Genomic DNA, 14,372 nt, shown 5'->3' with positions numbered 1-14,372 from the left:
AGGCTGCATCAGACAGCTGGAACACTAGGACGTGTAGAAAGTTGGACAGAGTGACATGAAGAACTCAGATGGCATATTTCAAGAAAGCTGACTGGCAAGTGTGAACGTATTAGACACAATATACAGACAAGTTAAACAGCAGCAGGAGATAGACAAGCAGTAACACTGCCCTTCTCTCTATGTAACTCCCTCATTATCCAAGGGTTGCTACTCAGGGACAAGGGCATAAGCCCCAAAACGTCTACAGAGATCAAACACACTGCACCATTCTCGAGAATTATCTGAGTCAGTACAGGGAGTAAATACACCCTGCTATTCTCTAGAACTCTGAGTCAGCGCAGAGATCAAACACATACGACACCATTCTCGCTGTTCAATCAACTGAGTGAAGCAGCCACAAGTGGAGATTTCTTGAAAACACACTGGCTTGATTCTCTTTTTCAGACTTTAACATGGCTATGTTAACTATAGCCGTCCCCTCATTGGGGAGCACCCTTGCTCATGTGATCAAAAATCCCTGAGAGTGAAAGTACAGCGCGGGAAGAGGCCAATTGATCTGAACCTCAATGCTTTTTGTTTCTGCAGAAAGTTTCTCCTCTTGTGCTTCATATCAATCAAAACAACAACTTCCCAATTGTTTCCCCTCGCTGTGTTGAGCTCACTTCCTCATTGACTGCAGTCACTCAACATGAGTGCGAGTTCCACATTCTCACCAGTCTGCGTGCCAAAAATCTTCTGCTGTTTCCCAATTGGGTTTAGTCGTTATAGTTATGCCCTCTACGTCTGGGTAGGTGGAAACATCAGCTCAGCACCCACCCTACTGAAATCCTGCTTAACCTTTAAGACGTTGAAATCTTTCTTAACCTTTGTATCTGCCTGCTGGGGAAAGGCTTCTTCAGTCTTTACAGCTGACCTCTGGGAGCGCTCTTCCCAGTTCTAAAAATCTTCTTGAGTGTTTCCATATCCCCTTTTTTTGTAATACGCAGACCAGAAATGCACAGTGTACTCCATCTGCACCCTAACCAAGGCTCTGTACGTGTTGAGCAGAATGGGAAATGTTCCAGAATCACAGCCTGTCTGCAGAGATCCCCCTCTCCAACTCGTGGCAAAAGTACACATTCTCAAAGCAATTTCTGGGGCACAGGATAATAGAATCCCGACAGTGGAAGAGGGTCATTTTGCCCATCGGGTTCCATACTAACCCTCCAAACAGCATCCCTCCGAGACCAACCACTCCCTCTGCCACAATCCCCAAAACCCTGCATTTCCCATGGCTACTCTGCACGTCCCTGGACACTGTGGGCAATTCAGCATGGCCAATTCACCTGACCTGCACATCTATGGACTGTGGGAGGAAACCGGAGCACCCGGAGGAAACCCACACAGACACAGGGAGAATGTGCAAACTCCACACAGTCGCCCGAGGCGAGAATTGAACCCGGGTCCCTAGCGCTGTGAGGTAGCAGTGCTAACTGCTGAGCCACCGTGAGAAAAGCCACACCATGAAAACTCAGCGCCTTTAAAGGAAAATGTCTCAATGCTGGAGAAGATACGAATGGCCAACCTCACTGATTTCACATACGTTACTTTCCTGGGTATTAAAAACGCTGGAATAAAGCATACAAAATTCCAGTGGTACACCTTTAAGGCACTGCATCGCTTGAAGTGTGATGGGGTCATGGTTACATTGCTGAATCACATATTCATGCACAATCCCAGTCCAATGTCAATTCAAATCCCACCGTGGTCATTTTCAAACCTGAATTCAGGTTTAAAAGGTGAATTCCAAGTGTTTCTCTTTCCACAGATGTTGCCAGACCTGCTGAGTTTCTCCTGCACCTGCTGGTGTTTATTACGAAGCATGTATCAGACTTGTACTTACACAGACCCCTACGGCATCGTATACAAGAGAAAGCTGTTCCTTACAAACAGTATCAACCTAAATCATTCGGTTCAGTTTGTGGAGTGTCATTTTTAACCCATTCCGAGTTAATCCACCTTCAGACAGGTGAGGGAGTGAAGATGGGCTGGAGTGCTGTCACTGTGAAAGAGGAGTCCTGAACATCTCCATTGACAACGGCTCAGACACACAGTTTGACACATTGATGGTGCTGTCAGCTCTAGCTGCAGGCAAGATGGAAGATTCTCGAGCTCAGTGCTTTGTTCATGAAAGAAGCTGCACACTGGCCTGCCAAACCCTCACTCCCACGCCCCACCGCTCAGACTCACACAGATAGAATCACAGACTGGTACAGAGCGGAAAGAAGCGATTCAGCCCATCTTGGCTGTACCAGTCCATTCAACAATCATTTCCTAGTGCCAACCAATTGGGCGGCATGGTGACTCAGTGGTTAGCACTGCTGCCTCACAGCGCCAGGGAGTCGGGTTCAATTCCAGCCTCGGGTGACTGTCTGTGAGGAGTCTCTGTGCCTGCGTGGGTTTCCTCCCACAATCCAAAGATGTGCAGGTTAGGTGAATTGCCCATACTATTAGGTGCATTAGTGAGGAGTAAATGTAGGGGATTGGGTCATTCTTCAGAGGGTGGGTGTGGACTTGTTGAGCTGAAGGGCCTGTTCCCACACTGTCGGGAATCTAATCTAATCCTGCCTTAGCTCCACATCCCTACACACCATTTTGAGCCAATACCCTCTTGAATGCCTCCATTGAATCTGCCTACACCACATTTCCAGGCAGTACCCTAACAACTCACTGTGTGAAGAGAGGATTTTTCTCACATCACCCTTGCTTCAATTGCAGATGGCTTTAAACCTACACCCTCTCATTTTCGTTTCTGTTATTTCTCCCTATCTAGTCTGTCCAGGCCGCTTATGATTTTGAGAACCTCTATCGGATAGCTGAGCCACCTTCTCTCCAAGAAGGAAAATCCCAACATCTTCAATCTATCCTCATCACTGAAGTTCATCATTCCTGAACCGTTCTTGTAAAACAGCTCCTGGTCTCTGTCTCTCTCCCTAACATGATGCTATTTTCCTCAGCTCCGTGTGAATGAACTGTTTATACGTCAACAAAACCATTTTGAAGATTAGAAAGCAGGAAGGGTTTGTGAAAATGTAATGATGTGGGTAGTAACTCCTGTTACAGTGGGCAACATTCTCAGTCAGTGCTGTATAACCCAGCACTCTGCAGTCTGTTCAAAGGCTGCCGCTCACAAACCACGCTGCCTTCAATTGCTAGTCGACTTGAGTGGTTCTGGCCAGAAGGTGTTTGAAGGTTCCTGTCGGAGCTTGTTTCTGTTCTCTGTAGGTGGAGGGTGCGGGGCCCACAACTAAGCAGCCCCCAATCCCCAGTCTCAACAGCAGAAGAGCTTTCATTTTCAGATCCTGTTATTGACTGCGAAAGGTTACAAAGCTGGACCTGCAGTTCAGCCACAGCTCGAGCTGTTCAGAATCCGACTCCCGTTCCCTTGTCAAATCACAGAATCCCGACAGTGCAGATAGAGGCCATTCAGCCCAACAAGTCTGCATCGAAACTCAGAACAGCATCCTACCCAAACCCCTACCCTGTCACTGTAACCCTAGGGTTAATCCACTTACACTACACATCTTCAGACTGTGGGAGGCAACCAGAGCACCCGGAGGAAACCCACACAGACGCAGGGAGAATGTGCAAACTCCCCACAGGCAGACACCCGAGACTGGAATCGAACCTGGGTACCTGGCGCTGTGCTAACCTCTGAGCCACCATGCTGCCCCTTTTGACAGTTTTGGTGCTTTAGACCCCCTCGCCGCAGCCAATCCCAGTTAGAGACGTACAGACCCCAAATGTCTGAAAAGGAACTAGTCTCACTTGCCCGCATTTGGCCCATATCACTCTAAGCCTTTCCAATCCATTTACCTGTCCACATTTTTTTTGAAATGTTGCAGCTGGACTTACCTCTACCACCTTCTCTGACAGCGCATTTGGGGAAGCAGTTATGACCCAGGTCCGTTTTAAATCTTGCCCCTCTCACCATAAACCTCTGCCCTCTAGTTTTGGACTCCCCCACCCTCGGAAAAAGACCTTGGCTATTCACCCCATCCATGCCCCTCATGAATTTTTAAGGTCACCCCTCAGCCTCTGAAGCTCCAAGGAATGAAGTTCCAGCCTTCCCGCTGCTCTTTCCAACTCAAACCCTCCAGTCCTGGCAACATCCTGGTAATTTCTTTTCCTGTATCCTTTCTAGTTTAACAACATCCTTCCTATAGCAGGGCAGCTAGAATTGTACGCAGTACTCCAAATGTGGTCTTACCAATGTCTTGTACAGCCACAACATGACATCCCCACCCCTGTACTCAGTGCTCTGACCGATTAAGGCAAGCACGCCAAATCACCCTGTCTTCACTACCCTGTCCACCTGTGATGCCTCTTTTAAGGAACTATGTACTTGCATCCCTACATCTCTCTGTTCGACAGCACTCCCTGGGGTCTGACCATTAATTGTGTAAGCCCTATCCTAGTTTGGTCTTACCAAAACGCAACACCTCATATTTATCCAAACTAAACTCCATCTCAGATTCTTGGCCTTATTTCCAGTTCCCTTTGAGCTTTCACTGTCCCCAGTATCCCTGTCACGCCCCACTTCACTGCTATAACCTGCTCCATCCCGCAATCACCAGCAGTCCTCACAATTCTTGAGAACACCCCCACTCCGTGTTTATTTATTCAGCGTGCCATCAGCTGTCCTTTCACCTCAGGTCCATTCTACCCTGAAAGGTAGCAACGCAGCTCAGTAGAGTGGTCAAGAAGGCATACGGCAGGCTTTCCTTCATCGGACGGGGAATTGAGTACAAGAGTTGGCAGGTCATGTTACAGTTGTATAAGACTTTGGTTTGGCCACATTTGGAAAGCTGCGTAGAGTTCTGGTGGCCACATTCCCAAAAGGATGTGGATGCTTTAGAGAGGGTGCACAGGAGGTTCACCAGGATGTTGCCTAGTGTGGAGGGTGCTAGCTATGAAGAGAGGTTGAGTAGATTAGGATTATTTTCATTAGCGAGACGGAGGTTGAAGTGGGGGGGGGACCTGATTGAGGTCTACAAAAGGTATAGGCAGGGTGGATAGCAAGAAGCTTTTTCCCAGAGTGGGGAACCCAATTCCTAGGGATCACGGGTTCAAGGTGAGAGGGGAAAGGTTTAGGGTAGATATCCGTGGAAAGTTCTTCAGGCAGAGGGTGGTGGGTCTCTCTCTCTTTCTCTCCTCTTTAGGACTGAAGCTCTATGAGGAAGGCCCCTCCACCATTCAATGTCACCCGCTATCAAATTTTGTCCACCACATCCTTTGGGTATTTTGTATTCAGGATAAATGTAAGCAGCTGCTGTTTTATTTCCTGAAGAAGATGGCCTGTGCTGGGATGTGCACGGGGTCACTGAGGTAGGTGATAGTGAGGACTGCAGACGCTGGAGGTCAGAGTCGAGAGCATGGTGCTGGAAAAGCACGGCAGGTCAGGCAGCATCTGAGGAGCAGGAGAATCAACGTTTCGGGCATGAGCCTTTCTTCAGGAATTGGACACTGGGGTAGAGTGAGTCAGCACACTACACTTCCCTGGGCCAGCTCACCGCATTATCTCAGTGGAGCACTCAGGAACTAACCCCAGCCTAACTGCAGGAAGGTTACAGGTGAGAAAGAAAGAGCTTGCATTTGAGTTGCACCCTGAGGTCACCCAGGCGTTTACAGCTGGTAACGTCCCCTAGGTTTGTAGTCACTGCTGTAACTGGGGGAGTGGGGGGTGGGTGAATGCCTGGGAGCCAATTTCTACACATGTTCCCAGGATCAGCAATGTGATTATGACCACATTGTCTGCACTTGAAGGAGACCTGGTGACACAGTGGGCAGTGTCCCTGCCCCTAAGCCAGAAGCCTCTGGGTTCAAGTCTTGTTGCCAGGGAAGCTGTGTTAGCAACATGGTCAAACTGATCAGTTATCGAGTTGTAAACGCTTCCCCTGACGTACATGTGATGGAAAGCCCAATCCATATGCATGTTGCCACGGAAACCCAGACGCCTCCAGGAGAGGGGGTGGGTTTGGAGCTGAGGTGGGAGGAGGCTGTAGTCAGTGGCTGCACAGTTGGGGTGGAGGGGAGCCAGCTTAACGCCAACAGTACAAGGTGCGATCCCACTGGAGTGGATTAGTAAGGGGATCAGGGGCAATGGGGTTGAATGGCCTAATTCTCCGACTGTACCTTATGGCATTATGGATTCAGGACCTGCCTCCCCACTGTACCTGTGGGAGACCCCGGTAGTCAGACCAGCTTTTCAGGGACAGGGGTGTAGAGACGTCCGGTCAAACGATCTCGTGCAGAGGATTCAACATTTGATCCGGACATGGACTCGCCCTCGGAGGAGGATCTTTTACATCCATCTGAGGGAGGCTTCGTTCCAGCCTGTTCAATGAGACAGTGCCCTTTGTCAAAGCAGTGCACCTACAGCTACCCACCGAGCCAACTCCAGGCCCAGAGCACAGACAGAGTGTCAACCATACCCAAGCGTCTCACACATCTCCCCTTGAGACTGATTATTAAACTTGGTGATCTCAGACTGAGCCCCACTCTCTGCAACTGGATCCTCAGTTTCCTGACCCACAGGTCACAATCAGTGAAGATTGGAAATAATATTTCATCCTCACTAACACTTAACACTGGAGCCCCCCCAGGGGTGTGTACTCAGCCCCCTACTATACTCACTGTATACCCATGACTGCATCGCCAGATACCAGACTAGTGCCATTTACAAGTTCGCTGATGACACCACCGTAGTCGGTCGAATCTCAGATGGCGACGAAACAGATTACAGATGGGAGGTGGAAGATCTGAAAAAATGGTGTACTGAGAATAACCTAGCTCTCAATGCCGGCAAAACCAAGGAACTCATTATTGACTTTTGTTACACATGCCCCCTATACATTAACAGCACAGAGGTGGAAGGAGTGGAGAGTGTCAAGCTCCTGGGAGTGCTCATCCACAACAAGCTTTCTTGGACTCTTCATGTGGACACCCCAACAATATTTTCCTACAACCTCTACCATCAGGGAGAAGGTACAGAAGCCTGAACACACGCACCAGCCGGTTTGGAAACAGTTTCTACCCTACTGTTGTTAGAATACTGAATGGACTCACAAACTCTTAACATTCGCCTCTACCTGTGTTTTTGTTTTTGCTGCTGTTTACCTATTATTTACTATCTATACTACTTAACTCTGTGATCTGCCTGTATTGCTGGCAAGACAAAGCTTTTCACTGTGCCTCGGTACATTGACAATAAATTCAATTCAATTCACATGTTTTAATCTGTGGCCGACACAGTTCGATAGGTGTGTCTCTCTTCCTCCCTCAGCTAATTCCCATGCTGCCGTTAATTTTCAGTAAGTATAGGCAAGGTTTAGAGAGATGTGGGCCAAATGCAGGCAAATGGGGCTAGTTTAGTTTGGGAAACCTAGTCGGCAGAGACGGGTTGGGCCGAAGGGTCTGCTTTCGAGCTGTTCAACTCTATTAAAACAAAAGTACCTTGTGTACCAGCACTCCCCACATACAAAACTTCTCCTGAATTCCCTATTGGATGTGTTTGTAACTTATTACTTACTTGAAGCTTTATTAGTTAAGCAAAGTGAACATGGTTCTGTGAAAAGGGAAATTATGTTTCAGCAATTTCTTGGAGTTCCTTGAGGTGTGGAGGAACAGGAAACCGTTGGATATACTATACTTATATTTCCAAAAAAACATTTAATAAGGTGCCACATCAGAGATTGTTGAGGATATATGAAAGCTCCTGGTGGAGGGAGTACTACATTGGCATGGATAGAGGATTGACTGGCCACCAGACAACCGAGAGTGGGAATAAGTGGGTCTTTTTCAGATGATAAGATGTCACGAGTGGCGTGCCAGTCATTGCTGGGGCCTCAGCTCTTTACAGTTTGCAGAGATTATTTTATATAAATGACTTGGATGAAGGAAGTGAAGGCGTGGGAGCTAAATTCAGTGATGACACAAAGATAGGTAGGGAAGTCAGTTGTCAAGAAGACATGAGGAGAATTTTAACAGATAAGCATGTGGGCAAATGGGGTACAATGTGAAAATCGTCCATGTTGACTGAAAGAATAAAAAAGAAGCACATCATCTAAACGGTGGAAGATTGCACAGTCATAGAGATGTACAGCACAGAAACAGACCCTTTGATCAAAACCGTCCATGCCGACCAGATATCCTAAATTAATCTCGTCCCGTTTGCCAGCATTTGGCCCATATCCCTCTAAACCCTTCCTACTCATATGCTTATCCCATACCTTTTAAATATTGTAATTGTACCAGCCTACACTACTTCATCTGGCAGCTCATTCCATACACACTCTGCCCCTCAGGTCCCTTTTAATTCCCGGCCCCCCCCCACCTTAAACCTATGCCCTCTAGTTTTGGACTCCCCTGCCCGGTCCACGCCCCTCATGATTTTATAAACCTTTCTAAGGTCACCCCCTCAACCTCCAATGCTTCAAGGAAAATAGCCCCAGCCTATTCAGCCTCTTCCTGTAGCCCTAAGATAGAGAGATCTGTGTGTCCTGATGAAAGAATCACAGAAGTAATTAAGAAAGCTAATAGAATATGAATGTACAGCAAGTAAGTTAATAGAACATTATCATTTATTGCAAGGGGAATTCAGTATAAAAGTATAGAGATTATGATTCAATTTTTCAGGGCCACTAGTGAGACTGCACATGGAGTACAGTGTGCAGTGTTTGTCCCCTTACTTCAAGAAAGATGTTCATGGATTGGAAACCTTCCCTGAAGATTTAATGGGCAAAAACCCAGAATGAGTGGATTGCCTTATGAGGGCAGGCTGCATCTACAGGAGTTTAGAAGGGTCAGAGGTGACTTAATTATAACGTGAATGTTCTTGAGGAGACTTTACCAAGTGGATGTGGAAAGGATGTTTCCTCTTGCGGATGAACCTAGGAATTAGAAGGTGACTGTTAAAGATCCGGAGTCACTGATTTAAGACCGAGATGAGCACAAATTATTTGTCATAGAGGGTGACGAAGCTCTCTTCCTGAAAAGGTGATGGAAGAGAAGTCTTGAAATATTTTTAAGGCGGACGTGGATAGACTTTCCCCGGAGGTTAGGGGGCAGGGGAATGGCGAAAGGTCATTAGGGATAGACAACAACTTGTATCAGAACAGCCATGATCTTATTAAATGGTAGAGCGAGTTCAAGGTGCAGAGTTGTCTAGTCTTGTTCGCAATATGTACGTATCAAAGTGTTCAAGATCACAAGCAGAAACATTTCTGCATTTACTCGATCAAGCCCTTTCACAATTTTAATGATTTCTATCAGCCTTCACTTTTCGAGAATAAAGCACTCTTTTTTTTTTTGCTGATATTTATACCCTCTCGGTTTAGGTACCGAACTTATACATAGTTTTGCAAGTTCTCCTTCCATTGGTCACATGGTACATCCATCCTCATTGGCACTAGCTTCCCAAAAGCTAATTGGACGGTGAACAGATTCTTCACTCGCCAATTGGATGGTTCTTGGACATCGGTCAAACAGCCTTTCTCCCCATCTACAGTACTTTCTAATTAATAAACAAAAGGTTCAAGAGAAATAAGAAAAACACCCCTTCTTAACACCCATTACCTTTTGAAATTCTTATGCAAATAAATGCAGCATTTATTGCTGGTCCCTAATTGCCCTTGAGGTGATGGCGGTGGGCTGCTGTTTGGACTTAGTGCAGTCCTTGGGGTGTAGTGACACCTATAATACCCTTAGGGAAGGAAAGCAGGATTTTGACCCAGCAACAGTGAAGAAAAGGCAATACATTTCAATGTCAGGTTGTGAGTGGCTTGGAGGGGAACTAAAAGTGGTGGTGCTCCCATATATCTGCTGCCCTTGTCCTTCTAGATGGCAGAGGTTATCTGTTTGGGACTGAGTTAGGTGATCCACTTGAAGGCACCAATGAGGACTCCGCAAAGGATCACAAGTGCCCCTGAGTCAGGTTGGAAAACAATGAGTCAGGGGTCACACTCCTACTCCCAATGCCTAATGCTGGAGAATGAGTGGAGGGCAGGTGAGGAGTGAATTGGGTTTCTGGTGTTAACCCCACAACAGTCAGACGGGCTTGTTGGCCAGGCTTACGAATGAAGAATGATTACTTGGGTTTGGTGCGATGTATCAGTGCTTTCAGTGGAATTAAGGGAGACAGGTTTAAATCTGGTGACTCTGCAGAGTGCAAAGTTCGCTCCTAATTAATATCAACTCAGCAATTTAAACCAGGAAGAGAGCTTAGCTCAAACCTCTCTGCTTCTTTACCTTTATGAGATGTGGACTTCACTGGCAAGATAAAAAGGATCATGCAAAACACCAATGACCTTTAGGGAAGGAAACTTCCATCCTTACCCAGTCTGATCTACATGTGACTCTAAACCCACAACGATGTGGTTGCCTCGTAACTGCCCTCGGCAACGGCTAAGCAAGCCTCTCAGTTCAAGGGCAATTATGGACAGGCAGCAAATGCCAGCCTTTCCAGTGATGCCCACATCCCGTGAAAGAATACTTCCACAGAGCTCAAGAGGGATCTGTAAGCAGTTAATGGCCCGGAAGGGAGAATGCATCAAAAGAGGTGGAAGATCCCGGGAGAAAGTTTTGAAGGAGGCTTAATGGGAATGCAACGAAGTTAACAATTCCAAAATTTCAGGATGTGGTCATTGAATATAGAGGGACAAGATGTAAAATCCTGCATTTATGTGCCACCTTTCACAACCACAGCAACCATGACATTCTCCTGTTCAAAAATAATAGTGACATCGAGCTGACTGAGTTCTTTCTAAGTGGTGGCCACTTGTAATTGAGGGACCGCAGTAATCAAATTGCACATAGCAGGCATCAGGGAGAACTCCAACGTCCCACCAACACACACAGACACACACACACGGACACGGATACACACGGACACACACACACACAGACACAGACACACACATACACGGACACAGACACACACGCGCGTGCATACACACACATGCACACACAGACACATACACACACATGCACACACAGACGCATACACACACACGGACATATACACACATACACATGCGGACACGCACACAGACACATATACACACACACATGCACACATACACATACACGGACACATACACACCGACGCGCGCACACACACACATGCACAGACACATACACACACACATGCACAGACACATACACACACACACTCAAGCCTACATACACCGATATACATTCATGCACACATGCACACTTTTATGAACATGTGCGCATGCATACACAGTCACACACGTACACATGCAACCGCACACGCACACAGTCTATTTCTCTTTGAATAGGGTCATGGGATCATTTAGTCCACTTGAGAGAATAGGCGTAGTTTAAACTCACAGTCACAACACAGCACCTCTGGCCATGCAGCACTCCTTCTGTACTGCCTTTAACCTGTAATTGGAAGGACAGACAGAGCGAGCAGGGAAAATCGAGTGACAAGAGCTGTCTGAAGATAGTGGAGGAGATGACCAGTGGGTTTCTACGCACTAGTGCCGTCTAGGACAGTACAGGAAATTGTCGTTGGAGGTAGACGATCAAAGCTCGAAGGGATGAATGGCCTACCCCTACGAACAGACAGGCAACAATCTGGACATTTGGTGCCTGGGGCACATCAAGTGAGAGGTGATGGTGTGTTGGTACCTCTTCACGGTGCGCAGCAGTGTGGAGCGAGCTTCATTGTGGAAGGTGATGATGACACTGGTCACCGGCAAGTCTTGGCTGTACTGTAGGGCGGAGCACCTGAAAAACACCGAAAGAAGGCCAGTTAGAACACAGAACTGAACCACAGTGACAGTAGTAAGACCCTCAGTGGATGATCTGTACTGCCTTTCGTTTCTCTAATATTACCATCAACACTAACTTCGACCACAGCAACACAATATCTTTCACGATTGAATCTCATTGCGCACCTTCCCCTTTCGTTCTGCTGCTCTCTGCCTTGTCTCCCACTGGCTCTATTCCATTCCTGATGAAGGTGTTTTGCCCGAAACGTTGATTTTCCTGGCCCTCGGATGCTGCCTGACCTGCTGGGCTTTCCACCACCACACTCTTGACTCTCATCTCCAGCGTCTTTCGTCTATTACATTCCCATCTTCCCGCATCTTTGACAAAAGTTCACCCTAATTGACAGGCCAGCTCGGTTTTTCTCTCTCCACAGATGCTGCCAGACCCACTGAGTATTGGCAGCATTATCTGCCTTTATTTCAGATCTCCAGCATCCACGGTACTTTCTATTCAGTTTGGAGTTAACACTGACTTCATTAATTAATGGCAATCACGCCAAATACATAGCAATGCAAAACAGAAATGCTCCAATGTACATGTTATTAGAATTCAGCCCAACAAGTCCACACCAACCCTCTGAAGAATAACCCACCCATTCCCCTGTGACTAATGCACCTAACCTACACATCCCTGAACACCATGGGCAATTTAGCATGGCCGATTCACCCGACCCACACATCTCTGGATTGTGGGAAGAAATAGGAGCAATTGCAGGAAACCCACGCATACATGGGGAGAACGTGCAAACTCCACACAGACGGTTGCCCGAGGCTGGAATCGAACCCGGGTCCCTGGCACTGTGAGGCAGCAGTGCTGCCCCAATTACAGACTTTGTGCAGTCAGGTAGTGGTTTCATTGCTTCAATGGACACAAGCCAACCTTCCATTCACTGACTCTGTCCTTACTCCTCGGGAAGGCATCATCCAAGACCCCTCTCACCCCGGCTGTGCACTCTTCCAGTCTCTTCCCTCAGGCAGAAGATACAAAAGCTTAAACACACATACCAACAGATTCAAGAATAGCATCTTCCCTGCAGTTATTAGAACTCTGACTGGACCTTTCAAACTTTAACATTCATACTGATCTCGCTTTTTGTGTAACTCCCCTATGGCTAGCTCTGTTCTATCACCCCGATGCACTTTGTACATTGTGATACTTCACACAAAACAAAACTTTTCACTGAACTTAGGGACATGGGACAACAATAAATCAAATCAAATCATTGGGAAACTAAGCACCAGGATTCTTTCTTACAATGTACACTTCACAAATACTTCACTTAGTGGAAAGCACCTTGAGCTACCCTAAAGCTGTGAAGCGCACATTACAACTTCAAGTTTTTCTTTCCTCTTTTCACAAACTGAAGCTTGCAATTTTTAAGCTCAATATCGTTCCTGCCCTCCCATCATCCTCGGAGCATTAACCTGGCCAATCACATTAGTCGGTCGAGACCCTCGATCTGCATTTATTGACGCAAAATGATCACACAGAGACATCTCTAAAGAGCCCACAGGCAAACAGCTATTGGCATGGAACAGGCCAAAAAAATGTAAAGATTTTTATTGCGTGCGTGCACAAATCTCTTAAAACACACTTTGCAAGGTTCCAAAAGTCTGTGAACAGTGATCTCTTCCAGAATCGATGACAAACTAAACTTTACAAGTGCACCCATCCCAGGCCAATATTGGAATATCGATCAAACTGTACAGGGTTATGGTGGTTCACTCAATAAAACAAAATGTATTTACAGTTATTAATTTAATGCCATCAAAGTTGCTTCACAGGAAGTTATTATCTAAAGTCGGACACTGATCCACATAAAGTGGTATCAGGACAGATGGCCACAGCTATCTGAGAGCATCTTAAGGCATGGAAGAGATGTTTAAGGAAGGAATTGCACAGTTTGGATCCCCAGTACAGCTGAAGGCACAGGCTATTGCTGTGTGGGGTTAAACATGTCAAGCATCCAAGCTGACCAAATTCAAAGAACGCACATACCTCAGAGAGTTATCAGGGCTGGAGAAGGTGACAGAGGTAAGGAGGCAAGGTGTCAATCCCCCCTAAAAGCCCTGAAACCACAAAACAAGCCAAAGGCAATCACGCGAGGACTGAAACAAATCAGCTGTGCACAACTCACAGTGCCAGGGACCCAGGTTCGATCCCAGCGCCGGGGGACTGGCTGTATTCAGTTTGCACAAAGAATGAGATCAGTATTAATTTTAAAGCTTGAAAGGTCCATTCAGAATTCCAATAACTGCAGGGAAAGGCAATTCTTCAATCTGTTGGTATGTGTCTGTGTGGGTTTCCTCCGGGTGCTCCGGTTTCCTCCCACAGACCAAAGATGTGCAGGTTAGGGTGAATTGGCCGTGCTAAATTACCCCATAGCGTTCAGGGGTGTGTAGGTTAGGTGCATTAGTCAGGGGTAAAATGTAGAGTGGTTGGGGAATGGGTCTGGGTAGGATATTCTTTGGAGGGTTGGTGCGGACTTATTGGGCCGAATGGCCTGTTTCCACACTGTAGGGATTCGATGAAAT

General features: G+C 46.8%; 1 protein-coding gene across 1 annotated transcript in view; it reads right to left on the bottom strand.

The window, feature by feature from the left end:
• LOC122554034 (polypeptide N-acetylgalactosaminyltransferase 16-like) overlaps positions 1–14,372 on the bottom strand; it is a 119,871-nt gene that overhangs the window by 92,842 nt on the left and 12,657 nt on the right. Inside the window, exon 2 of the mRNA XM_043698521.2 lies at positions 11,695–11,793. Within this exon, the coding sequence (XP_043554456.2) occupies positions 11,695–11,793 (99 nt within the window). The remainder of the gene's footprint in view (positions 1–11,694; positions 11,794–14,372) is intronic.

This window comes from Chiloscyllium plagiosum, unplaced genomic scaffold (genome assembly GCF_037043375.1).
Source record: "Chiloscyllium plagiosum isolate Xiang-an unplaced genomic scaffold, Cpla_swu_hap1 HiC_scaffold_8, whole genome shotgun sequence".
Lineage (NCBI taxonomy): Eukaryota > Metazoa > Chordata > Chondrichthyes > Orectolobiformes > Hemiscylliidae > Chiloscyllium > Chiloscyllium plagiosum.
Note: the sequence above shows the minus strand (reverse complement) of the source record. Positions and strands in the feature narration are given on the sequence as shown.